General features: G+C 46.0%; 2 protein-coding genes, 1 long non-coding RNA gene and 1 other non-coding gene across 7 annotated transcripts; 3 read left to right on the forward strand and 1 right to left on the reverse strand.

The window, feature by feature from the left end:
• Positions 1-357: 357 nt before the first annotated feature.
• Positions 358-1217, forward strand: LOC117842675 (uncharacterized). Its single transcript, XM_034723174.2, has one exon. The coding sequence runs from the start codon at positions 366-368 to the stop codon at positions 1002-1004; it is 639 nt and encodes a 212-aa protein (XP_034579065.1). The 5' UTR covers positions 358-365; the 3' UTR covers positions 1005-1217.
• Positions 1218-7142: 5925 nt separating this feature from the next.
• Positions 7143-11821, reverse strand: LOC117844915 (uncharacterized). Of its 4 annotated transcripts, none has more exons than XR_004637957.2 (3): positions 10661-11649; positions 8642-10521; positions 7143-7855 (listed from the first exon to the last, which is right to left on the reverse strand). It is a non-coding gene; the product is annotated as an uncharacterized lncRNA (long non-coding RNA). The 4 variants fall into 4 exon arrangements; XR_004637955.2 differs by having other exon boundaries at positions 8642-10803; positions 11112-11648; XR_004637956.2 differs by having other exon boundaries at positions 7143-7487; positions 7606-7855; positions 8642-11648.
• On the forward strand, positions 11805-17887 carry LOC117843812 (vacuolar protein-sorting-associated protein 11 homolog). Its single transcript, XM_034724527.2, has 5 exons — positions 11805-12382; positions 12895-13068; positions 13205-13525; positions 14089-15867; positions 17071-17887. The coding sequence occupies exons 1-5, from the start codon at positions 12140-12142 to the stop codon at positions 17425-17427; spliced, it is 2874 nt and encodes a 957-aa protein (XP_034580418.1). The 5' UTR covers positions 11805-12139; the 3' UTR covers positions 17428-17887.
• A 6086-nt stretch (positions 17888-23973) lies between these two features.
• Positions 23974-24045, forward strand: TRNAW-CCA (transfer RNA tryptophan (anticodon CCA)). Its single transcript has one exon. It is a non-coding gene; the product is annotated as a tRNA-Trp (tRNA).
• The last annotated feature ends 153 nt before the right edge of the window (positions 24046-24198 follow it).

Raw genomic sequence — 24198 nt, forward strand, 5'->3', positions numbered from 1 at the left:
AGCGTGGACTTCATAGCTCATGCTCGTACAAATCTCAATCTGTCCTTGACATTTGCACGTCCTTTGCATTATCTGCTGGCCAAACACATACGGGTCAATTAGATAAATCGCACACGTGTTGCCAAAAAACATGTAGTGCTTCAACCAACCAGATCGATCAGATATCAGTGTATTTCCAACCAACTAAACCATACGCAAGCAGGGATCAGGAGGGAGATCACGAGGACACGAATCGAGGCAGAATTTTAACCACCCAAAGATGCAGATGACCTACCAGTTGCTACCAAAATACAAGATGCTCCAGGACGTAAACGCTCACCTGATCGATCGTGGTTACAGGACATGCGTTTTGCACTACAAATACCATGCTCCTCTCCCTCCCAGCCATCACACAACGATCTAGTTCGCTCTACATACTGAGACTCGAGGCACAGAAAAGCTCACAAGTGTTAAGCATCGATCCAGTCATGGCTGCCAGGAGCACCATGGCTTCCCTTGTTCTCCTCATGGCGCTGCTGCTCTCGTGCAGCGGCATGAGCGGCGCGGCGCGGGTGCTGGAGGAGGTGGCACCCAAGGAGGAGTACCCGCACCCTGCCGTGCCGGAGCTGCCAAAGCCCGAGCTTCCGCCGCACCCCACGGTGCCGGAGCTGCCGAAGCCCGAGCTGCCGGAGCACCCCGCCGTACCCGAGCTGCCGAAGCCTGAGCTGCCACCTCATCCCACCGTGCCTGAGCTGCCGAAGCCTGAGGTGCCTGCGCACCCCGAAGTGCCGGAGTTGCCGAAGCCCGAGCTGCCTCCTCACCCCGCCGTTCCAGAGCTGCCGAAGCCAGAGGTGCCGGAGCACCCCGCCGTGCCGGAGCTGCCGAAGCCGGAGCTGCCTCCTCACCCCACGGTGCCAGAGCTACCAAAGCCGGAGCTGCCCCACCCGGACGTGCCGGAGGTACCAGAGCATGAGCTGCCGCCGAAACCCGAGAGCCACTACCCAGAGCCAGAGACCAAGCCATGATCGGACTGCATCACTGTCGCCCCAGTAATAAAAACGTTATGTGCTTGTGTATGATGGTGTGATATTTTTATGTTTGAATGTGATCTTGTTGGTCACAAGCTAGCTTTAGGATTGTTACTTTTCAATGTTGTATGTTTGGTGATGTACGTATATATTGTCCTTTATTATGTACTATATATATACAGAGTATGTGTATGAGATGTGTTTCATTTATCTTGGAGTAATATTTAATCACTAATTAAAAAGTATCTGGATGTCCAAACTCTACAAATGATGTGGGCATGCAAATACATACATGACTGACTACAAGATAAGTAGGCTTTCAATGTAGCAGTACTATATGAAGGATTCCCCATAAGCACTCTTTGTGTTGAATTAATCTATGGGTGTTTCTAGTTCTAATTAAGGATCAGTGCCCCTCAAATGCACTTGCTTACTTCATTTCCATGTATGTCTTTAATGCATTGCAAAATTAGTAAACCAATTTCACAATGTGAATCATCTAAAACCTAGTTTATCCAAAACTAAAAATTGCAAGTCTTGTAGGAACTGTTTGTCATAACATATACGTCGATCCCAATAACTAGAAAAAATCAGTTCCCACCGGTAAAAAGAAAAGGAAAGTCTGTTTTCACTTAACATTTTCACATATACTAGTATTCTATGAAAGAAAAGGTTCTAGATGCATTTCATTACCAATTGCACATAATATCGCCTCTCTATGGATGAAGGAAATGCAAAATCATTTCCAAATGATTGCATTATATTTTACAAAAGTGAGCAAAATATTCTCCCTTAGAACTAGAAACAAGAGGAAACATCGATTTATATTCTATTAAGGTAAAATTGCAGGAAACCCCCAATAACCCACTTCAAATTTCACATTGCCCCTCATAAGTCATTTTTATTGCAAATACCCACCATGGTACTCAATTTTGTTGCAAAAAAACCACCCCAATATGCACACATTTACCAATTCTTTTTGTGAAGTCTCCAAATTTTTTTTCAAGATTATACTACTAGAAGTATTTAATTTCAATAAAGATCACATTGGTGGCTCACTATTTTTGAAATCATGTCGAATCGGTTAAATTTGCACACACTGGGTGGATATTTGCAATAGAATTAAGTAGGTGGGTGGATATTTGTAACAGAATAACTTATGGGGGGCAATGCCAAACTTGAAGTGGTTTTTATAGGGGTGTCTATGCAATTTTACCAAACAACCACGTGCACCACAGACACATACATGCTAATATAATGAATGCCCTAGTACTAGTGTAGTACACTCGCTAATTTGTGGATGTAGGAATATATATCCAACATATACCTCACTAAATTTAATCCCAAATCTGGAGGAAACGTCGAATCTATTTGATGTTGGAGAGCTTGCAGGAGGGGTGCTCATTTGCATGTGAAGTGTGAACTATGATGAACTGTAGAACACATTTCAGGGGAGGTGTTATGAGTTTGCTCCCAGGACGTGTAACTTTCGAAGAAATCTTGTAAAATAATTGAATTAAACCAAAGACTAACATACATAATTCAGGAGTGCATGTAAGCTGATGCAACTTGTTTAAAATTTAAAATTATCAATGTAGGAAAAAAGGCCCTTCAATATTTATTGTAGGGGCCATTTTCAACTCGCTTTACAACTGCTATGAAAATCAATTCATTGTTACTGAAATATGCTTGATATCTAGTAAAAAGTATTTAGTCCTTGCTTGTGAGATTGAGAGTTGGGAGGGGACATGCAAGGCTTTTTCCTCCGATTTTTTTTCTGATAATGGAAACTTTATTAGTTTCAAGATCATTACATCGACATAATAAAAAACCTTAAAACACTTTTTCCCCGGGCATACGATACTTCTGAACGAGTGTGTGTATAGTTCAATTGGGTTGTATTGGATCTAGATCCACCCAGCATACGATACTTCTGAACGAGTGTGTGTATAGTTCAATTGGATTGTATTGGATCTAGATCCACCCCTTGTCAATTGAGTGATTGTATTCCATCTCGCCACTGTGCTGCTTCGCTACTAGAAAAATAACCTCTCGTCCCGAGACTTAGTACCGGTCCCTTTTTGGCCCGGTACCATTAGTACAGATTTGGGATTCCTCGGAGAACCTTTACTACCAGTTTAGTACCGGGTGGAGCCCCCACCACCTTTAGTACCGGGTGGAGCTCCCACCCGGTACTAAAGGTTCCCTTCGCGACTCACCTCCCTCCACCTTTTAAATTTACTGCACCGACCTCCGCTACCTTATCCTTTCCCTCCCTCCACTCTCCTGTGGCTACCTTATCGTTCCTTCTCCTCGCGCTAGTCCTTCTCCTCGCCTCCCTCAGCTCCCTCCACCGGCCCCCTCCCTCCCTCTCCCTGGCCTCCCCTCTCCTCTCTCCTCCGCTCACTCCTCACCTCGTGCCTGATGCGAGGAGCGGCGGCGGCCATCGGGTGGAGGTGGCGGCCATCTTGTGGCGGCGGCGGCAGGAGGGCGCGGTGGGCGACGACAGGAGAGCGCCGCGGTGGCGGGGCTGGTCGATGCGGCAGGTGGCGGCGGGAGGTGGAGGAGGGGTGGGAGAGGCTGGTGGATGCGGTGGGAGGCGGAGGATGGCCGGAGGAGGTAGGGGCGGCGGCGAGAGGTGGAGGAGGGGTGGAGGAGGCCAGCGGAGGCGGAGCGAGCGGGCCGGCGGCGACGGGCGAAGGGAGGCCGGGGCCGATGGCGGCGGGAGGCCGGGGCCGGTAGGGGGATTTGTTTTTTTTTAATTTTTTAATACCTTTAGTACCAGTTATTACAACCGGTACTAAAGGATCCCCTCTAGTACCGAATTGCTAGTACCGGTTGCACAACCGGTACTAGAGGGGGGTTACGGACCGATATTAGAGGCGATTTATCTGATAGTGTTTGATCTAATGACGGTTGGTAAGGTGTTTCTCGTCCAGTTCGCAACACGTGATCATGTTGGTTTCTCAGTCCCAGCCTGTCCTCGACATGAATGACGTTCCTATACTTTGCGTTATCCGGTGGCCAAACACTTGCACAACGATGAGACGATGGGATACGTCGCACACGTGTATAGCCACAACGCAAGGTGCCAAGAAGGTGATTCAACCAACGACCAGCTGATCTCTCTCAATGCAAGTCGCAGCATTCCGAACAAATCAAAGGATGCATGGATCAGGAGAACCAGATCACACGGATCCTAATTTATATTAAAAACCATGGGGATGCAGATAACCAACCAGTAGTTACCAAACGATCGGTCGATTTTCATAATTTGGCACTACAAATACCATGCTTCTCTCGACCCTTTTCCAGTCACCACGCATAACGATCTTGTTCTCGATCGCTTCATTAGTGCAAAGAACCTAGCTATGGCTTCCAGGAGCACCATGCCAGCCTCCCTTCTCCTCATGGCGCTGCTGCTCTCGTGCAGCAGCGGCATGAGCACCGCGGCACGGTTGCTGCCTTGCTGGAGGCGGCGGCACCCAAGGAGGAGCACCCACACACAGCCGTGCCGGAGCTGCCAAGCCCGAGCTTCCGCCGCACCCCACGGTGCCTCAGCTGCCTAAGCCGGAGCTACCGCCGCACCCAGTCGAGCCGGAGCTGCCGAAGCCCGAGGTGCCGGCGCACCCCGCCGTACCAGAGCTGCCGAAGCCTGAGCTGCCACCGCAGATCACCCTACTGTCCCCGAGCTGCCGGAGCTGCCAAAGCCTCTGAGGTGCCGGAGCACCCTGCCGTGCCTGATGAGCTGCCGAAGCCCGAGGTGCCGGAACACCCCGCCATGCCGGAGCTACCGGAGCCTGAGGTGCCGGAGCACCCCGCCAAGCCTGAGGTGCCTGAGCATCCCGCCGTGCCGGAGGTGCCAAAGCATGAGCTGCCACCTCTGCCGGAACCTGAGCTGCCACCGATCGAAGGCCGAGGGGCACTACCCGGTGCCAGACACCAAGCCATGATCGACCTGCATCTGCATTGCCCCAGTATCAATAAACACCTTTTTCTTTTTCTACATCTGTGTACCGTGTACGTACATACGGTGTAAAATTCGACGTATGCCTGCGAGGCTGCGACCTCTTTGGCCATGGGCTAGCTAGGAGAGCATGATCGATGTTTCCAGTAGTGTACTCTGTATGTATATGCTTGTACTTTGATGATGTAGTGTACATTGCCTTGTATGCATGCGAGTCTATGCACGGTATGTATCACACGTTATTTATTTATTTATTTATTTATCTTCATGTTATATATGCATGATCATTTCTGTATATGATTCAATAGAGTCCTCCAAATACTTCTTTTTACATGTATATTATTAAGATGTGGCTTAAAATTGCTTCTATTTTTAGTTTTTTTTGCGCGTGAGAATGTTGCAAATCAGTACAGTCCTTTACCTCTAGCAATAAGATATGAATGACTATACGGATGTTTGTGGAAATAAACAAGGAAAACAATTGTGCCAAAGCTGCTCAACTTTTGGCAAAAGGACCTCCTCCTAGATACTACTCTGCTCCCTCCGTCCGAATTTATTATTCATTTTGGATTTTCTAGATACATAAATTTTACTATATATCTGGACAAAATATTTATCTAGTGCATATCAAAGGCTATGTACCCAGAAAAGCCAAAATGAATAGTAATTTAGGACGGAGCAAATAGCTACCAACAGCTCAAGTTTTGTTTTTCAAAACACAGTGCACCGTGTCTCACGGTCGATGAACATATCATCTACCACTAAAAATTAGTAAGCTGAACATACGAGCACATGTCCTAAGTTATGGTCTTGAAGTCGGTAGGAACGAAGGTTCCACCACAAGGCTAAGGCCACTAGTTAACAATTAATTTATTTTGTTATCTCTACTTAAAAAAAAATCCAAAGAGGCAAAAAAACTTCGTACGTCGCAGATCTTTTGGTCCTTCCCCACACCTGTCTCCATTTTTTTTTCTTCCCTTATTTCCCCTCTGTCGTCCGATCTCTTTCCGCTGCTCTTCGCCATCCATCCCTGCACCCGCCGCGGCCCCCTCCAATATTTCCCTCCCCCACGTTCTCTCTCTCTCTCTCTCTCTCTCTCTCTCTCTCTCTCTCTCTCTCTCTCTCTCTCTCTCTCTCTCTCGCCTCCGCCGCCGCCGGTCCTCTCCTCGCTCGCCCTGCACCACCGCCGCTCACCCTCCTCCTCTTCTCGCTCACCCTGCGCTGCCGCTGCTCGCCCTCCTCCTCTCCTCGCTCGCCAAGGGGCGCCTCGGGGACCGCGGCTTCTGCGATCGCTGCGGCGCGATCAAGGGTCGGGTGGGGTGGTGGTGTGGCGTGGAGGGCGGCCAGCCGCCTGGGAAGCCTCCTCGGCGCCTATCTCACCCTACATCCGCCCTCCAACCGTGGGTCTGGCTGTCCTCTCCGACCGAAGCCCCCCACTGCCTCGAGCCAGGTGCCGAGGGGTAGGGGTGGGGAGTGGTGATGGCGACGCACAAGCGGAAGACGATCAATCTGGAGCAAGGCTGGTTGTTCATGTAGAAGGGCATCACCAAGCTCAAGACCATCCTCGAGGCACTACTAGAGAAAACAGCTCTAGAAAACAGCTCTAGTATTGGTTGAAAATCCCCCTCTAGTACTGGTTGTGAAACCGGTACTAACAATTCGGTACTAGAGGGGGTCCTTTAGTACCGATTGAGATAACCGGTACTAAAAGGTATTAAAAAATTACTAGGATCATACCCGTGCGTTGCTACGGGCAAAACAAAAACTGGATTACACTATGTCGTACAAAATTGAGGAATATACAACTCGTTTTGTGCGTTACTATGGGTAGCAAGTTTCTATGACAATAAAAATCATAATAGTTTTTAAGTTATGTAATTTCTTGAGTATAGAATGTCATCAACACGAGAGCCGGTTGCAATGGCACGTACTCTTCTTTATCAAAGTTCGCAATGTTAAAATAAGCATAAGAATTCCGTTAAACAGCAAGTTTGAACATTATAAATGCACTTTCAGATCGAACAAACTACTATAGCAAAACCCTTGCAAGCTTTATAATGCAGGGGGCAAAAAAAGACAAAAGCAGCATCCAAGAGCTATCAAAGACTAACTCACCAGAAACAAGTAAGCAGTAGCTAAATACAATGATACCAGAAACAAATTACATATTGGACAAGGATAAAATTTTAATGTATTCTATCTTAATCAAGGAACTGTGATAAAGACATTTGCATATGTAAACCTAAAGGGAAAAACTCAGATATAAATCTATAAAACAAAATAGCGGTTACCTATAGAAATATTTCACTGGTATTTTGCAACTTCACTGGAAATTTGGCAGGCTAAAAAAACAAATGAAAAGCTCTTGCGCAAAACACAAAGCAGTAAGGCAGAGAGCAGTGAACTCTCCCAAATTAGCTGTGATCTCTCTACTCTGAGGCTTCCATCCCTGTAGACTCTCCTTCTCTTCATCAGTGATGACACACACATGTCCATGGCAATGGCAAGTAAAACTGTGTAGGCATTTTCACAAACATATGGTAAACAAGTTAGCGAGTTACAATATTGAACAAACACTGAGACAACTAAGGTCAGGTATCACAAATTTAGTGACTCTTTTTTATACTCTACCAGCAGTCCGCTTCATCACTTAATGTTGAGATACAATATTGACTGTAGAGTGAGCCGTGGATATTGACTGTGTTGAGATACAATACCAGCTGCTGCAAGTTCGAAGCCCACTGCACATACCATCTCAAATTGAAAAAAAAATGATCAGGTTTGTGTATTTCTCAATTGTACTCGAATGCGCACAACCTGCTTTCTTAATTGCCCATGAGAGAGTCTCCTTTTGACTTCAGAACCAAGCAATGTATTGCACCTGTTACAATATATTAATTATGTCTACAACTGAAGAATTCATTCCATTCTTTTGATTTGTAAAGTAGTAAGAATGTGCAAACAAATTCAGCCCAATTATGTATTCCGATCCTTTGATTTTTGTTGGCACATATATACTGACACTTAATTGATGCTTATGCTCACAACAAAATTAGCTTCAATTATGTATTCCGATCCTTTGATTTTTGCTGGCATTTATGCTAACACTTAATTGATGATTCTATGCTTCAACATTAAACTTCTGTTACCTATTTGTTTGTAAAATTTGCATCTACTTATTGCACAGCCATGGGATTACATTTGAAACTACTCGAGCCTCTAGAAGACCAGCAAAGGAAAACGAAGACTTTGCCATTGTGATCTAAAGAGGTAGCCCAGTTTAATTCATGGACAGGAAACAAATCCTACTATTACCAATGGAAAGTTGTTTATAATTTATAGTTCAAACTAAGGGTCTCTGAGTGTGTTGGTAGATTTGTCTCTTCCTCTAATATAGTTATATAGAGAGCTGAGTATGGGAATGAAAGACTTTTAAATATTGCAAATAGAATTACAGGAGCAGCTCACGTCACTGTCATAAAATTGAGTGATGTCTATCAAATCAATTGATTTGAAGGGGAAACATGTAGTAGTAGTAGTTGAGCCCTAAGCCTATTTATCAATAACTCCTTTCACTAATTAAGACTACGAACTGGAAAAAAATCTTTATAGTTTATACATGTATAAGCTAACCTACAAACAGTAAAAGGCGGTCATGCCATTTTACCTTCATGTGATTTTTAATGGAGCAAAAGGGAAGCTGGATAATGATCTCTTTGTACGCGCACTCATCCCTCTCCCTGTGAGCCAGCCACACATGAACAATCGCAGGTGGCATGGGTGCAGGCAAAATATAATAATTACCTGAAAAACAATCACATTTTGGTAGTCTGACTTCCTGGGAACAATACCTTCACCTTGAAAGAGAATAAATGAGAAAAGCAGCTAAAACAAGCAGATGGCATAAATACCCAAAGAATATGGCAATTTGAGACTTAAGTTAATGACAACAATTAACTTGAGAACTTGAAGTCTCAGTTTTCTAAAATCTCACGATGGAAAACCATGTATAAAACAACACACCTATCCATACATCAAAGCAACATTTATGAAGGTCATGCTTTAAAACTGTTGTAAAAAAAGGGGAACTAAGCAACTCCTTAAATTTAACGCCGTACTCCCTAGAATCTCTCCATACTGAACTTAAACAAATCAGTCCAGGATCAGTAAACATTTCATTTCAGAACAACTAATAATTTGCCACAGAATATTGACAGATCCTATTATCACCATGGTCTAAGTCCAATAATATCTCCTGCTTACCATGACCAAACCTAAGAGTTGATAGAAAAATATAGACAAAGTAACAGATATTCAGTGCATCCCTCCAGGTTGAATGTTTGTAAACAGATTTATGATCATGACACTGAAGTATCTTGTTTGTGATGCAATGCACAGAAAAATTAAATCCTGGGTTGACCTACTCAGTTAAGGAACATAGAAATTAACATCACCTTCAGTCTTCTGTGTCACAAATGCTCCACAAAGCAAGCGAGATTCTATCAATTTGAAAGGTTGTCAAAAGAAAATAAAATGCACCTGGCAGCCATTTACATAAAAAGAATCAGGAAGAACAGAACATTTTTTTTATCAGAATCAAAATCTGGGCATGTACATCATATCAACATTGCCTAAGACATCGTTGTGCCCTCCAGAAAAATCTCAACTACTCAATAGTTCAAAAACAATATACAGCTGCTTCAAGACTAACAAGCATGTATATGGAAGCCAAGCTTCAATCTTGCAAATGACAAGTCAGGCTACGTCCGATTGGAATATATAAAATGCGGACAAGCCCGTGAGGCCGATGGCCGCATGCCTGGACATGCAGGTAGCAGATCACACATTCAGCTGGCCACCATTTATGTGGTTGAGCACTTGAGCCAAGTTATATCCACACAAGTGATCTGGCTTTAAATCCACACTGAAACTTGGTTGCTTCTGACATTAAATCTAGCATAAAGATAAACATTATTTATAAATAAAAAATTAGAAAAACAGGAACATACCCAAATCCTAAATGTAAATCAAACCAGAGTAGAAAGTTTGGCCAAAACCAGTTTTGCTTTAAGTCATGGATGCAACCAAGATGATCAAAAGGAGATATCACAAAAACGTTATCTTGCACAAAATTAATGCCTTCAGTTGGCGATAACCAAAGTGATCGTAAGATGTTTCATAAGAATTTTTTTGTTAAACAAAATATATGAGTTGAATTTGCACATGTCATAATTTGGGAAAAAATAAAGGCTTATGTTTGCTATCCAATCTGGGTGGCACGTATATCTAAAATTCACTGCAGAGTGGTTTGTCTAGTTCACCTATTGAGCTCAGTATGCTTGACTCGTTGCCTAGTTCTTTGCTTTCTAAAATTCTGCACAAGGAAAATGTAAGAAGCAAATAAGCTGTCACAACTTGCAAACTAAAATCCTCGGTACGGTCATTTTGACACAGCAAGCCGCAAAAATAAAAAAAATAGGTTCCAAATTAAAAGTACCTCCCTAAGGAAAACACCATTGGCAAAGCTCCTCTCAGTCTCATGGGAAGCTGAGATAAAACAATCATAGTTGAACCATGTTGCAAATTGTAAACTATGCTTTCAAAATGTACTCTATAACATCAACAAAATTGCTTAATACGCAGCAATAGATATCCACTACACAGAGCAGTAAAAAAAATTCCTTACCCTTGTGTACCTTTCGAAGCCTTTCTTTCCTTGGCCAGCAACATCAAGATGGTGGTGAGCACAAACTTGTTCACCCGTGACCTTCCCATCCACAAGCTATTTTTGTTGACAAACTTTGTTACAGGAACCTGACAAAAGTAAACCTGCTACCGGCATAGAGGAAGAAGAAAAAATGACATTAAATAAAAGCTTTGTTTGCAGGTGCTAAACACACCCTATTTCATTGTACCAAAACAATTACAATTGCATCAAGTACAATAATCTGCTGTAACAAAGGATGTTGCTTTGGAGAACAACGCCAAAGACATGAATGCACTTTGCATATATCGGAAGCAAATGCGGGCCAAGTTTGAATAAATCGATGATATATTACCCTTCCAACAGAAGAAAAAAAATGCTAACAAATCAGGCAGAAGCACACGGGCAGGCATGGAGAGGTGTGGGGATTCACCGGAGACGGTCCGCGAGCATAAAAGGCCGGTCGTTAGATCCGGGCGAGCTTCTTGCCGCGGCTTGGACTGCAAGTCGTGTCGTGCACCCATGGCGGCGCGGTACGAGCAGAGGCGCCCCCAACCCTTGACGGCGATAGCGTCGATGTTGCGATGGATCCTTCGATTCCTTGGACGGCGGCACGGTCGGAGTTCCCTGGACGGCGGCGAAACCCTGGACAGCGGCGAAACCTTGGACGGCGTCGGGATTGGCTGCCTTTAGATCTCGGGCGCTAGCCGCTGTCGTTGGAGCGGAGCGAGGAAAGGGAGGCAGCAGCCGTCGCCGAATCCACGATCCCCGAGGCGCCCCTCGCCGAGCCCGCCCCCTTCGCGGGCATCCGGCTTCCCAATCCGACGCCGCTCCCTTCCCGCGCGCGGCTACGATGGGGGGATGCGATGGGGGGATGGGTGCCCGGAGCTGGCGAGGCATGGTGGCAGAGGGGGGAGGCGCGCGGGCGGGACATGGAGCGCGCGGCCTATTGACGGACCGCTTTTTTGTGTCTTTTTAGTTTTTATGTCTCTACTACTGAAAAAAACAAAATCCCCCCACCCGCACCCCGCCGCCGGCCCCCTCCGCTGGCCCCGCACCCCTGCCGCTCCGCCCCACCTCATCCGCCTCGCCCCGCCGCACCCTCGCCGTCCCGCCGCCGCCCGCCGCCACTTCCCCGCCCGCCGCTACTTCCGCGCCGCGCGGCGCCCGCCGCTACTTCCGCGCCGCGCGGCGCCCGCCCTCGCCCATCGCCCGCTCCACCGCGATCTGTGATCTGTGATCTAGCGGGCACGGGTGTGCCCGCGGGTGACGGGCGCGGGCACAAGTTCTTGCCCGTGACGGGCGGCGGGCACGGGTGCCCGTTGCCATCCATAGTAGGCACCCGGTCCAGTCGCACCCGACCGCGCGGCCTCCCTCCCCTCCCCTCCTGCTTCCCCCCACCGTCCGACGCCGAGCCCGATCCCGCCGGAGCCCGATCCGCCCGCCTCGTGTCGGCCCGGCATGTACCAGTGGCGCAAGTTCGAGTTCTTCGAGGAGAAGGCGGTCAGCCGCGGCGGCGGGGGGTCGTCGTCCGCCGCCGTGCCGGCCGAGATCGCGGGCCGCGTCACCTGCTCCTCGGGCGGCCGCGGCCGCGTCGCGGTGGGGTGCGACGACGGCACCGTGGGCCTCCTCGACCGCGGGTTCCGACTCTCCTACGGCTTCCAGGCCCACGCCTCCTCCGTCCTCTTCCTCCAGCAGCTCAAGGTACGGGCGCTCGGACTCGATCTGATGCGGCGGGATTCTTCTCCACTTCGGAAAGTCGTTGAATTTGTCGATAGGTTTCTTGTTACTGTACTAGTTAGCGTCGTCTACTCCTGGGTCATGTGTAATTAGGGTGCATTAAAAACAAAAAAGAAAAGATGGCATGTTTCTTCTTACTACTTGGAATCAGCTGCTCAGTATGTCCAACTGACGTGAGGCTTGCCAATCCTCTATGGTCTTGCATTGTGACTGAGCTTGCCAGAAAATCGTGTCTGAAATTGGACAGTACCTTTGTTGAATTAGTTGATTGCGTCAACAGTTATCATCAATGATTTCATTTGTTTTGGCCTATCGAATTCCCTATTCTCGGGGTAAAACTATCATTTGGTTCAGTATTGGTGCCAGTACCATAGATCATTTGCTAGGTATGACCTGTAACATTTATTCACTGTTTTATTGTGAACCTACAGCTACATCATATACTTAATCAACAACTTATCTGTCTATGTGATCAGCAAAAAAATGTTCTTGTCACGGTTGGAGATGATGATCAGTCATCTTCGCAATCATCGGCAATATGTCTCAAGGTTTTCGACCTTGATAAAGTACAAGAAGAGGGATCAAGTACAACAGCTCCTTTCTGTGTTCAAATTCTGCGTGTCTTCACTGACCAGTTTCCTCAAGCAAAGGTAAATTGTCCTAGTTCATTCTGACCGCAGTGTAATGCATTTCAGATGATCTTTTGTTACTGGATTTGTATGGATTATACATATGTATGTTTGCATCTGATTCTAGTTTAATTGGCTATTTTGCTGACTTTTGCAGATTACATCGTTTATGGTTCTAGAAGAAGCACCACCTATACTGTTGATTGCCATTGGACTGGACAATGGTTTCATTTATTGCATCAAAGGAGACATCGCACGTGAGCGTATTACACGCTTCAAGTTGCAGGTTGAGGCTGATGGCAGCACTAGTTTGCCTATCACTGGTCTTGGTTTCCGAGTTGAGGGGCAAGCACATCAGCTTTTTGCTGTAACTCCTAGCTCTGTATCCTTGTTCAGCTTGCATGTTCAACCACCAAGGAGGCAAACACTTGATCAGATTGGTTGCCAGACCAATGCTGTGGCAATGAGTGACCGAATGGTAGGGGTTTGCACATGTTCCTCTGCTAATTTTCTAATCATGTAGCTTTACCTGTTCATTTTGCAAACTTTTGTGCAATTTAATATGCTTTAGGACTTATTTGGTCAGTTGCTTGACTTGCAAATAATTTAGACAGACTAGGGAGTTCATGACCAAAAGATGTTTTACTAGCAGGAACTTTGTGGTTAATTTGTCTAGCCTCGAATTTGCTGTAACCTGCCAACTACAACGCTGTTGCAGCAACAACAAACCCTGTGGCATATGATACCCTTGGCAGGTAACGTGTGTGCATTGTCCAAATAGGCTCAGTATTAAAAACGGGGTCCTAATCCACAGAATCACTATCCAGTTGGTTACAGATGTTGGCCATGTGGTTTTGTCCATAAGACAATGTATACAACAAATTTAGAAAACTTTAGGCTGGTTTTATAGTTTCGGGCAATCAGTTATTTTGTTGCGCATGTACTTCTTTATCCATCATACCTGTGTTATTCTAATACATTTGTTACTATAATTTGATCTTTTTAGCTGCAAACCTTATCTATTCTATATTCAATCAACAGGATCTGATTATTGGTAGACCTGAAGCTGTGTATTTCTATGAAGTCGATGGTAGGGGTCCTTGCTGGGCATTTGATGGTGAGAAGAAGTTTGTAGGTTGGTTTCGAGGTTATTTACTTTGCATTATTGAAGATCAGAGGACTCAGAAGGGTACCCTTAATGTTTATGATCTTAAGAATCGGCTTATTGCGCATAGCATGCCTGTGGGGGATGTTTCGCACTTGGTCTGTGAGTGGGGTTATATTATTCTTATTATGGCTGACAAAAAAATTCTGTGCATTGGAGAAAAAGACATGGAAAGTAAGCTTGATATGTTGTTCAAGAAAAATCTTTATACAGTTGCAATCAATCTTGTACAAAGTCAGCAGGCAGATCCTGCTTCAACTGCTGAGGTGCTGCGGAAGTATGGTGACCATCTGTATGGGAAACAGGAATATGATGAGGCTATGTCCCAGTATATCCACACTATTGGTCATCTTGAACCATCATATGTTATACAGAAGTTCCTTGATGCAAAGCGCATCTACAACTTGACAAATTATTTAGAGAAGTTACATGATAGAGGGTTAGCATCCAAAGACCACACCACCCTTCTGTTGAACTGCTATACCAAATTGAAAGATGTGGAGAAACTTAACGATTTCATCAAAGATGAAGATGGGATAGGTGAAATCAAGTTTGATGTGGAAACTGCCATAAGAGTATGTCGTGCTGCTGGATATCATGAACATGCTATGTTTGTGGCAAAAAAGGCTGGGAGGCATGAGTTGTACTTGAAGATTTTACTTGAGGATCTGGGTAGATATGATGAGGCACTGCAATATATATCTAGCCTTGAGGCAAATCAAGCAGGTCTTACTGTAAAAGAATATGGGAAAATTCTTGTGGAACATAGACCTGCTGAAACAGTTGAAATACTGTTAAGGCTCTGCACAGATGTTGGAGATCCTACGACAAGAAGAGGTTCAAACAGCATGCACTTGCTTATGATACCGTCGCCCATGGATTTCGTGAATATATTTGTGCACAGCCCACAATATCTGATGGAATTTCTGGAAAATTATATCAAAGCAGTCAAGGACTCGCCTGCGCAAACAGAAATTCATAACACCCTTCTAGAGCTTTATATTTCAAATGATTTGAGCTTCCCATCTATCTCACAAGAAAATGGCTTTGACAATCACAATAACAAAGAGACAAAAGGTAAAGAAACTGCAAATGGTTATAAGTCAGGAACAAGGGAGAAAGCAAATCTTGGAAAAGAAGATACTAAAATAGCAAAGAATATTGTTGATAGGAGAAGGAAAGGGCTTGCATTACTCAAGTCTGCTTGGACATCTGAGATGGAAGATCCTTTGTATGATGTTGACCTTGCTCTTATTCTTTGTAATACACATGCATTCAAAGATGGATTGCTCTTTCTATATGAGAAACTAAAACTTTACAAAGAAGTTATTAGTTGTTACAAGCAAGCTCATGATCATCAAGGTTTAATTGCATGCTGCAAGAAGCTGGGGGACTCATCTCAAGGAGGGGATCCATCTCTGTGGGGTGACCTGTTGAAGTATTTTGGGGAGCTTGGGGAAGATTGTTCTAAAGAAGTTAAAGAGGTCTTGACCTACATTGAAAAGGAGGATGTTGTGCCTCCCATTGTTGTGCTACAGACACTATCAAAAAACCCATGCTTGACGCTCTCAGTTGTCAAGGATTACATTGCTCGCAAACTTGAGCAAGAATCAAAGTTAATTGAAGATGACAGAAAATCCATTGACAAGTATCAGGTTAGTAATTTATTTGTTTTGTGAATTTATTGTGGCATTTGTTTCCCACTGCCATTCTTTGTACTTTGGAAATATCTAGGAGAAGCCATCATATCTGACAAGTAGAAGATAAAGAAAATGATTTTAGGTATAATGCATTGCAGTTTAAAATAAGTATGTGGGAAATTGTTGCTTGGCTTTTGGCATTAACACATGCAATGAAGGTGTTATTGAGATGATGCCTCAAATGTAACTCTTGTAAATTTATTTAATTTCCCCTTGTACCCTGCAATCATGATATACCGAACAATTTAGCTGGAGGTAGCACATTGTTCTGCAGCTACTCTCAGTTTACCACCAAGCTCCTTTACATGTGATGAACTGTACGGATGCATCTAAACACCACATTTCCACACTAACTAGGTTTTCTTTAATAGAAAAAAGGATTTTGTACTGAACCATACTCTCTCAGTTCCCTGAATTTTTAAAATTCTCTTATGCATACCATGCACCATGGGAATATTTTATAAGTTAGTTCTATTTTTTTACTTTTATTTAATCATACATCATAATATATTAAATAACTGTTCTTGTTTATTTTAGACAGTCATTTTTTCTAATAATATATTAAATATGATTCTGAACTCCAATGATTCTCATGTCAAACATACAGTTAGAGGTTAATATGGACAGTTATGTTACAATAGCTTGGTTGTTATAGCCTTCCGCTGCGGGCAGAAACCTGGGTGCTTGCATTCTTGTGAGTATCCCTCCCTAAGTGGTTCACTAGTCCCCTTTATTGTGACGTGAGTACCTCCCTAAATGGTTTGGTACTCCCCTTTCTTGAGACAAAGGGGGGCATTTTCTCCTGATGGTTGAGTTTCCCATTTCTTTTAGTTTTGGCAGTATGACATTGAAATCAGAATATGTGATAAAAAATGTGCTTGCATTGTAGCATTGAAATTCTTGAAATTAATGATGACCCACTCCAAAGTTTCACTTGAAATCTTGAATAGAAGAATGTCCTATTGACAATGCAATTTGAGCATGTCTAAAGATTAATAGTCCTATATCAAGCACATGCACAAGTAAATCTTTTATATTTCTCGTGTATAAAAGAGGGATTATCATAATCATTCTCAGATGTAGCATGATTTGTGATAAGCAAGAATTAGTCTACAATGATTGAAATCGAACATGCTCTCAAACAATACTTTTTTACAGGAGGAGACGGAATTGATGAAAAGGGAGATTGAAGATCTCAAGACAAACGCGAAAGTTTTCCAACTCAGCAAGTGTACTGCTTGTACTTTCACCCTTGATCTTCCAGCTGTCCATTTCATGTGCATGCATTCATTCCACCTCCGCTGCCTTGGGGACAATGAAAAAGAATGCCCGGAATGTGCACCTGAATATAGATCTGTTATGGAGGCAAAGCAGAAGCTAGAACAAAACGCCAGGGACCATGACCTGTTTTTCAGGCAGTTGAGGGGTTCGAAGGATGGGTTTTCCGTGATCGCAGACTATTTTAGCAAGGGCATAGTAAGCAAGACAACCGTACCGCCTGAGAACAGCCGATAGGGAAGGACCACTTGTACTGCTTCGCCTTGTACAGCAATTGTATGGTGTTCTCTCCCTTTCTTCGACGATTGATGATGTGCGAGTGCGCTCCTGCGTCCATCAGTTATAGCAGGTCGAGGTACAGATAGCAAGTTTCCCTCATGTACCGGGTCATCCTATCTTGCCTATTTCATCCATGCTGTGAGTTTTTGTTGACATGGCATTGTAAATACTCAGTGTCCGGCTGCCCATTTTTCCGGGCAAATGTTGCTTAGACCGTGCTGCACCTTCCTGCATTGAGTTTTGATGTGTTTAGTTTATGCCCTCATTGTTTGACAACAGAAGTATCACACAGATCATGCTTTTGTATGTTTCAGCAGATATCACGTCTGTTTGGTTTTTGCAACCTTATGTATCCATGCCAGGGTTGCCCATAGATACTCCCTTGCAATACAAGTTTTGTGAGATTAAATCTGTACCAGATCTGGGCTTGCATTCTTTTTTTTTAAGATGTGTATATCACCTTTTTCATTAAGGAGAGGATTATAACGATGCAACTTCCCTAAAGCGCAGAGTTACAAGAACCACCACCCAAACAACAATATTAAAAGGAGACCGCAACATCACCACCACACTACACATGACCTAAGAAGACTGAAACCTGCAGAAGATAAGGATATCATGAACACATGCACATCACTAATAGCCTAACAATCCAGAGCCAGCGGAGGTAAAGCGAGAATGTCATGCGAGGCATCGAATGTCATGCAAGATGATGCCTTCAAGGGGGAAGCGACGCCAACACCGCCATCATCCGTCTGCCCACGGAGGAGTAGTCCAAGTCTTCACCTGGCAAAACCAAATGGATTTTGTGGCCGTAACAACGCCCCCAGCGAGGTGAGCTATGTTAAGGAACGCAACCGTTGTCGGTACCAACGAATGCCGCGCAAAGCTTTTGCTAAGGCTCCCAAAACCAACTCCACGCAGCCGACCGCAAAGGCCTGGATGAGAGGCAAATCGATGGGATGGCAGCGAGCAGTCCACGGCGACAATGGTGGGGAACATGTCAACGACCGCCATCTCGACAACAACCATCGGCAGAAGAGCGAGCGACCCACTGCGGTAGGGCAGGAGGCTCCGGCGGCAAGTGGGTCATCCACGGGCCATCCATGAAGAGCGATCGGAGCACGACGAGGGTGAGGTGGGGTGAAGAGATTGGGGAAAAGAAGGGAAGGGTAGGGGGAAGGGGTTAGGATCGCGCATGGCAGATAGGAGCCCAAGCCAGCAAAGATCGACCAACGACCAGCGACCATGGTGCGGGGTGAGGGGACGTCTTCCACCGACGAGCACACCGCGCAGGTTGACCATGCCCAGAAGTCCTGCCGCACCAAATCTAGGAGCGGAGCATGACCCCACCAAGGGCGCCGCCTCCACGGCCGCGTGCGGCCGCCCGGCGACCCCCTCGACCTCCACCAATGGTGACCCCTGTGACCATCCGGCGACGCGCCCAAGAAAAGGCCGAGCCTTGCGGAGGTGGCTGCGACGGTGTACGGGTTCCCGAACCCGCAGCACGACGTGCACGCGTCCCACGGCCCGCCGCCGCCACCACCAAATCCAGGAGAGAAGGGGCAGACGGTTCCCGTGCCCACAAGCCACCCCACGGTGGCGGCGACAGTGAATGGGGAGAGGAAGGCGGAGGCGAGGTCCAGCCGAAATCCGACCGCCGAGTGTCGCCCATCGAATCCTCAGCTCCGACGGCGGTGGAGGTAGGGAGCAGGGATGGCGGACTTGGCCGTGGCCACCCGAGCCACCGCACCCCTGCGTCCTCCTCGTGTCGTGGTAGCCCCCACGCGACGCCCCATGCCGCCGCGCCAGCGGTGGCGGCGCCGGGTCAGCCCTCGCGACCGGGATCCAGAGGAGGTGTCCAGGCGGCGGGGCTAATGGCGCGGCGGAGCATGAAGAGCCGAAGGCACGGCGGAGGGGGGAGCGATGCTCCGAGCCATGGCGACAGCGACGATAGCCACGGGATCTAGGGTTAGGGGTGGGATTCGGGAGAGTCAGAGGTGGCCCCGCCACCACCCTCCTCGCCGCTCGCCGGACTTCCGGCTCGCGGCTCCGGCGGTAGCGGAGGTAGGGAGCGGTGGAGGCGGGCCTAGCGGCGGGGAGGTGCGGCGGCTGCCCGAGTCGCCCGGCTCGAGCGATGCGAGGTGGGTGGAGCATCTCTCCTGTACTTGCATTCTTTTAAAAAAAAAGTTGAACTCCGGAACATGTTTGCTTGCTATGCTATGTTACAATTAGCTTTGGCTCTTCAGACTTTAGCCATGGTACTCGTCGCTCTCCCTGGCTTCATTCCGCATGTGGCCTTACTGCCATGTGAACCCTGAACATTCCTGAGTTACTATTTGCAGTTGCAGCTTGATTGCCCCTGCTACAGAACGCAGAGTAGCGCATGTGCTGGAAGTACGCCGGCCACAGGGTGACACGCTTGGGTGTCCCCCCTTGGTCCGTAACGCGCTACAGAAAAAGTTCTTTCTTTGCGTTGCATTCTTGCAAGATTGTCTGAACCGTGATCAAAGCCTCAACTACTGCTGGCCCCATCAGAACGTGGAGATGTTGCAATGGAATGAAACTAAAAGTATGTACCGGGAAAAAGAAAACACTATGGATTGGAGAAGGGGACACAGAGGTATGGTAGAAGATCTAGGATCATCTGTGGCTGAATGGTGCTAGTATGGGTATTCATGTGCATGCATTGGCGGAACACGACCCCTAGGCACGAGAAAAGCTAATGTACAGTATTTGGCCATCCTGAGGGAGATGTAGGGTGTGCTTGGTCTCTAGCGGCATCCAGCCACGCCACACGGTGGCACCAAAACCATGGCACAAAAATCCAGCACCAAAGGTGTGTCAAGAAAATCTTGGGCTGTGGCATATTGGAAAGCGACAAAATAGATCTTTACTAGTGTAGCGAGAAAATACACTTTTACTGGTGCGCCGCGCTGAATTTATTGTGTGAAGAGTTGAGACCAGAAACCAGCGCGCCCTTAAGTGTGTAATAAGGTGAACAATTAGATGACGGATAGATGGATAAGATTGTGAACTGAAATAAAACTAAAAAACATTTTTTTGCTGATCACATAGACAGAGAAGTTGTTGATTAAGTATATAATGATGTAGCTGTAGGTTCACAATAAAACAGTGAATAAATGATTCACATAGCAGTAACAGGTCATACCTAACAAATGATCTATGGTTCTGGCACCAATACTGAACCAAATGGTAGTTTTACCCCGAGAATAGGAAATTCGATAGGCCAAAACAAATGAAATCATTGATGATAACTGTTGATGCAATCAACTAATTCAACAAAGGTACTGTCCAATTTCAGACACGATTTTCTGGCAAGCTCAATCACAATGCAAAACCATAGAGGATTGGCAAGCCTCACGTCAGTTGGACATACTGAGCAGCTGATTCCAAGTAGGAAGAAGAAACATGCCATCTTTTCTTTTTTGTTTTTAATGCACCCTAATTACACATGATCCAGGAGTAGACGAGGCTAACTAGTACAGTAACAAGAAACCTATCGACAAATTCAACGACTTTCCGAAGTGGAGAAGAATCCCGCCGCATCAGATTGAGTCCGAGCGCCCGTACCTTGAGTTGCTGGAGGAAGAGGACGGAGGAGGCGTGGGCCTGGAAGCCATAGGAGAGTCGGAACCCGCGATCGAGGAGGCCCATAGTGCCGTCGTCGCACCCCACCGCGACGCGGTCGTGGCCGCCTAAGCAGCAGGTGACGTGGCCCGCAATCTCGGCCGGCACGGCAGCGGGGGCCATCCCCACCGCCGCGGCCGACCGCCTTCTCCTCGAAGAACTCGAACTTGCACCACTGGTACATGTCGGGCCGACACGAGGCGGGCGGATCGGGCTCCGATAGGATCGGGCTTAGCGGCGGATGGTGGGGGGAAGCAGGAGGGGAGGGGAGGGAGGCTGCATGGTCGGGGTGCAATTGGACCGGGTGCCTTAGTGGCGGTGCGACTGGACCGGGAGAGGTTCGGGTCAGACCCGAGCGCGACACCGAACATACACGTAGTAGACTACTTCCTCCGTTTTAAATTGAAAAGGTCGTTTTCACTTTTGTAGGTTCACAGATATTTGTATGCATGTAGACATACTTCTTCCGTTCAAAAAAAGACAAATTAACAAAGAAGACAAATAACCATGCAACCCTGCTGTGACAGTGGCAGAGCTAGCGAATTCTCATGCCTAGGGCCACTATCTAAGCACATAAACCACCCAAAACAAGCCACATAAACATCGTAACAGCATATAATATATGATTAAGAGTTCATATCAATTTCAAACCTAAGTGTACAACAAACTCAATAAAAACTTGAAGCGGTACAAAAAGAAATACATAAGTTGTGCCGAGTTCATCTCCGCCAATTTAGTAGCATGTGAACATGAACCTACATATACAAATTGGAGTATTAGAATATTTCCGACTGTTGCGTTGTCTTTAATTGTGGTTGAATAATGAAGAGTAGGTTGCCTTGGTGGAATTATAAACGTTAGAGAAAGGGAATAAAATGATTTCGATGTCTTGGTGGTCCTCTCCATCGTGTAATTCTAGTAGAAGTCTACAAATTGCAGCATAAATAATCAATGAATTCAATTTGTTCAACTAAAGTAGAGAAAGGATTGGGACTGCCGGATCGTGGAATGAAGAGGGACGATCTCCCTCCTACATCTCACGCACGGCCGCGGGCTGCACCGGCGCCCGCTCGCTCCTCACCTCGCCGAACCCGGCATCACGGCGTAGCGGCGCATTGGCCGCCGATCTGAGAGTCGGGAGCGTCGTGCGCCGTCGCTTGCTCGCCGCTTGCCATTGGGTTTGCCGAGAGGGAGCACGTGAGCGTAGCCGCGCAGGGCAGGGCGTCGGGCGGTCAGGCAGTCAGAACGATGTGCGCGGTGTGCCTGCCCTTTTGCCCTGCAGGGCTACTGCTGTGCTGCCCTCTGCTAGGCCACATCTGCCTAGGGCCAGTCCTTAGAAATACAACTGGGCCAAGGAAAATGAAGTTGTGGGTACAAGGGACAATCTGAGCCACGCCTAGGGCCGTGGCCCTAGCGGCCCTAGGCCCTAATCCACCCCTTCTGTTAGGAGTCACTTCCAATAAAAATGTTTACGTCAGATTTATGACAGCACTAATCAAGGACATGGTGGCATGCAGATTAGTTGCCCCTGTTATTTTTCTTGGGCTATGCAGAGTAGTTGCGGCTGGAATTAGGCTGGGTGAGCCATGCATAAAGGGACGAGAATCAAGGGATTAAGCTGGGTGCAACGACGGATTGTTTTTTGTTTCCAAGCCCACATCGTGTCCAAAGCTACAATGATATGCTTTGTGGGATAAAATTTGAATCCTAGAACGACATGTTTTTAGGACGGAGGGAGTACACTATATTTAGGTGTATACAAATATCTATGCATCTAGAAAAGTTAAAATAACCTATAATTTTTGGAATGTAGGGAGTAGTAGAGTGGTGGGTTCAGCGTCAGAGTAGCTCCAATAGACCTTCTAAATAGTTTCTACCCTAAATTTAAAAGGTCCAAGTTAAACACACACACTCCAGCAGACCCTCTACCATGCTCCCCATTTTTGGAAAGCCTTCAATTTTCCCCTCCACCCTCAGTTCCTAAAGGTCTCTAAGGATCCCATTTATGGAGACCATTGCTAGAGTTTGAGACATTTTTATGACCCTTAGAGCCTCTATTGAACCTGAGGTTTTGATTTGATAACTATTGTTGGAGTTTCTCTCAGGCCGTCTGTACACCCTAATTACCCTGACAAAGACGTCGATGTAGAAGTCAGAGTGTCAACGAGAGAGATGAGAGGACAAAGAGAGTTACAGTGTATGACCCGTATAGTGTCGACAAAAATTCCATGGAGATTCTTTTTGGCAGGTACGAAGGGCATGAAATAAAATAAAAAATTACATATGTCAGTACTTCTCCTAGGATTGTTGTAATTGTTGTAATCTCTTAAATGGCATACACTATGTGTATTCTCTCCAACAAGCAACAGAATAGTTTACAAATATCATAATTATGCTGCAGGGAATCGGTGCTCGTAGCCTAAGAGGAGGAGGGGGTGAATTAGGCAACTTAAAAACTTAACCTATAGCTTCCACTACTTTGCATCAAAATATAAACTAGATCATGCTATCTAAATGTGCAATCTATGGTTGATCTAGGATAAAATCCTCATCCCAAAATAAGTTTTGCAACCTATAGCCAATCCTATCAAGATACTACTATAGGAAAGTAAAGGTACACAAGTTGCAAGTATGAAATACGGAAGCGTAAGGAGGAGATGAGGGGAAACAAACTTTTGACACAAGAATTTTTTCCATAGTATTAGCAGGCAATAATCCACCGTCAATCCATGTTGTTGAAACATATTGCTTCCCGGTCACCAACGTTCAAGAGTGAGCCCAAACGGATGGTACAGCCTGTGGTAGTTAATTACATTGTTAATATAATATTAAAAATGAGGGTCAGCACAAACCGGATCCGTGGCGCAATGGTAGCGCGTCTGACTCCAGATCAGAAGGTTGCGTGTTCGATTCACGTCGGGTTCAAAACCCCGAACTAACCGGATTACCTTTTTTTTTTGTTTATCACACATTTCCGCCTCGCAACCTTTGTGCTCTGATTTTTTTTTTTGGACACAAACAAAACGAAACGTCAGACGGCCCAACCCTTTTAGTAATCCGGCCCATAGGCCTGCCTCT

Source organism: Setaria viridis, chromosome 2, assembly GCF_005286985.2.
Source record: "Setaria viridis chromosome 2, Setaria_viridis_v4.0, whole genome shotgun sequence".
NCBI lineage: Eukaryota > Viridiplantae > Streptophyta > Magnoliopsida > Poales > Poaceae > Setaria > Setaria viridis.

Coding starts and splice junctions, on each gene's coding strand:
- LOC117842675 (XM_034723174.2), top strand. CDS start 366: ATGCTCCTCTCCCTCCCAGCCATCACACAACGATCTAGTTCGCTCTAC.
- LOC117843812 (XM_034724527.2), top strand. CDS start 12,140: ATGTACCAGTGGCGCAAGTTCGAGTTCTTCGAGGAGAAGGCGGTCAGC. Junction 13,069..13,204: donor ACCAGTTTCCTCAAGCAAAG/GTAAATTGTCCT, acceptor TGACTTTTGCAG/ATTACATCGTTTATGGTTCT. Junction 15,868..17,070: donor AATCCATTGACAAGTATCAG/GTTAGTAATTTA, acceptor ACTTTTTTACAG/GAGGAGACGGAATTGATGAA.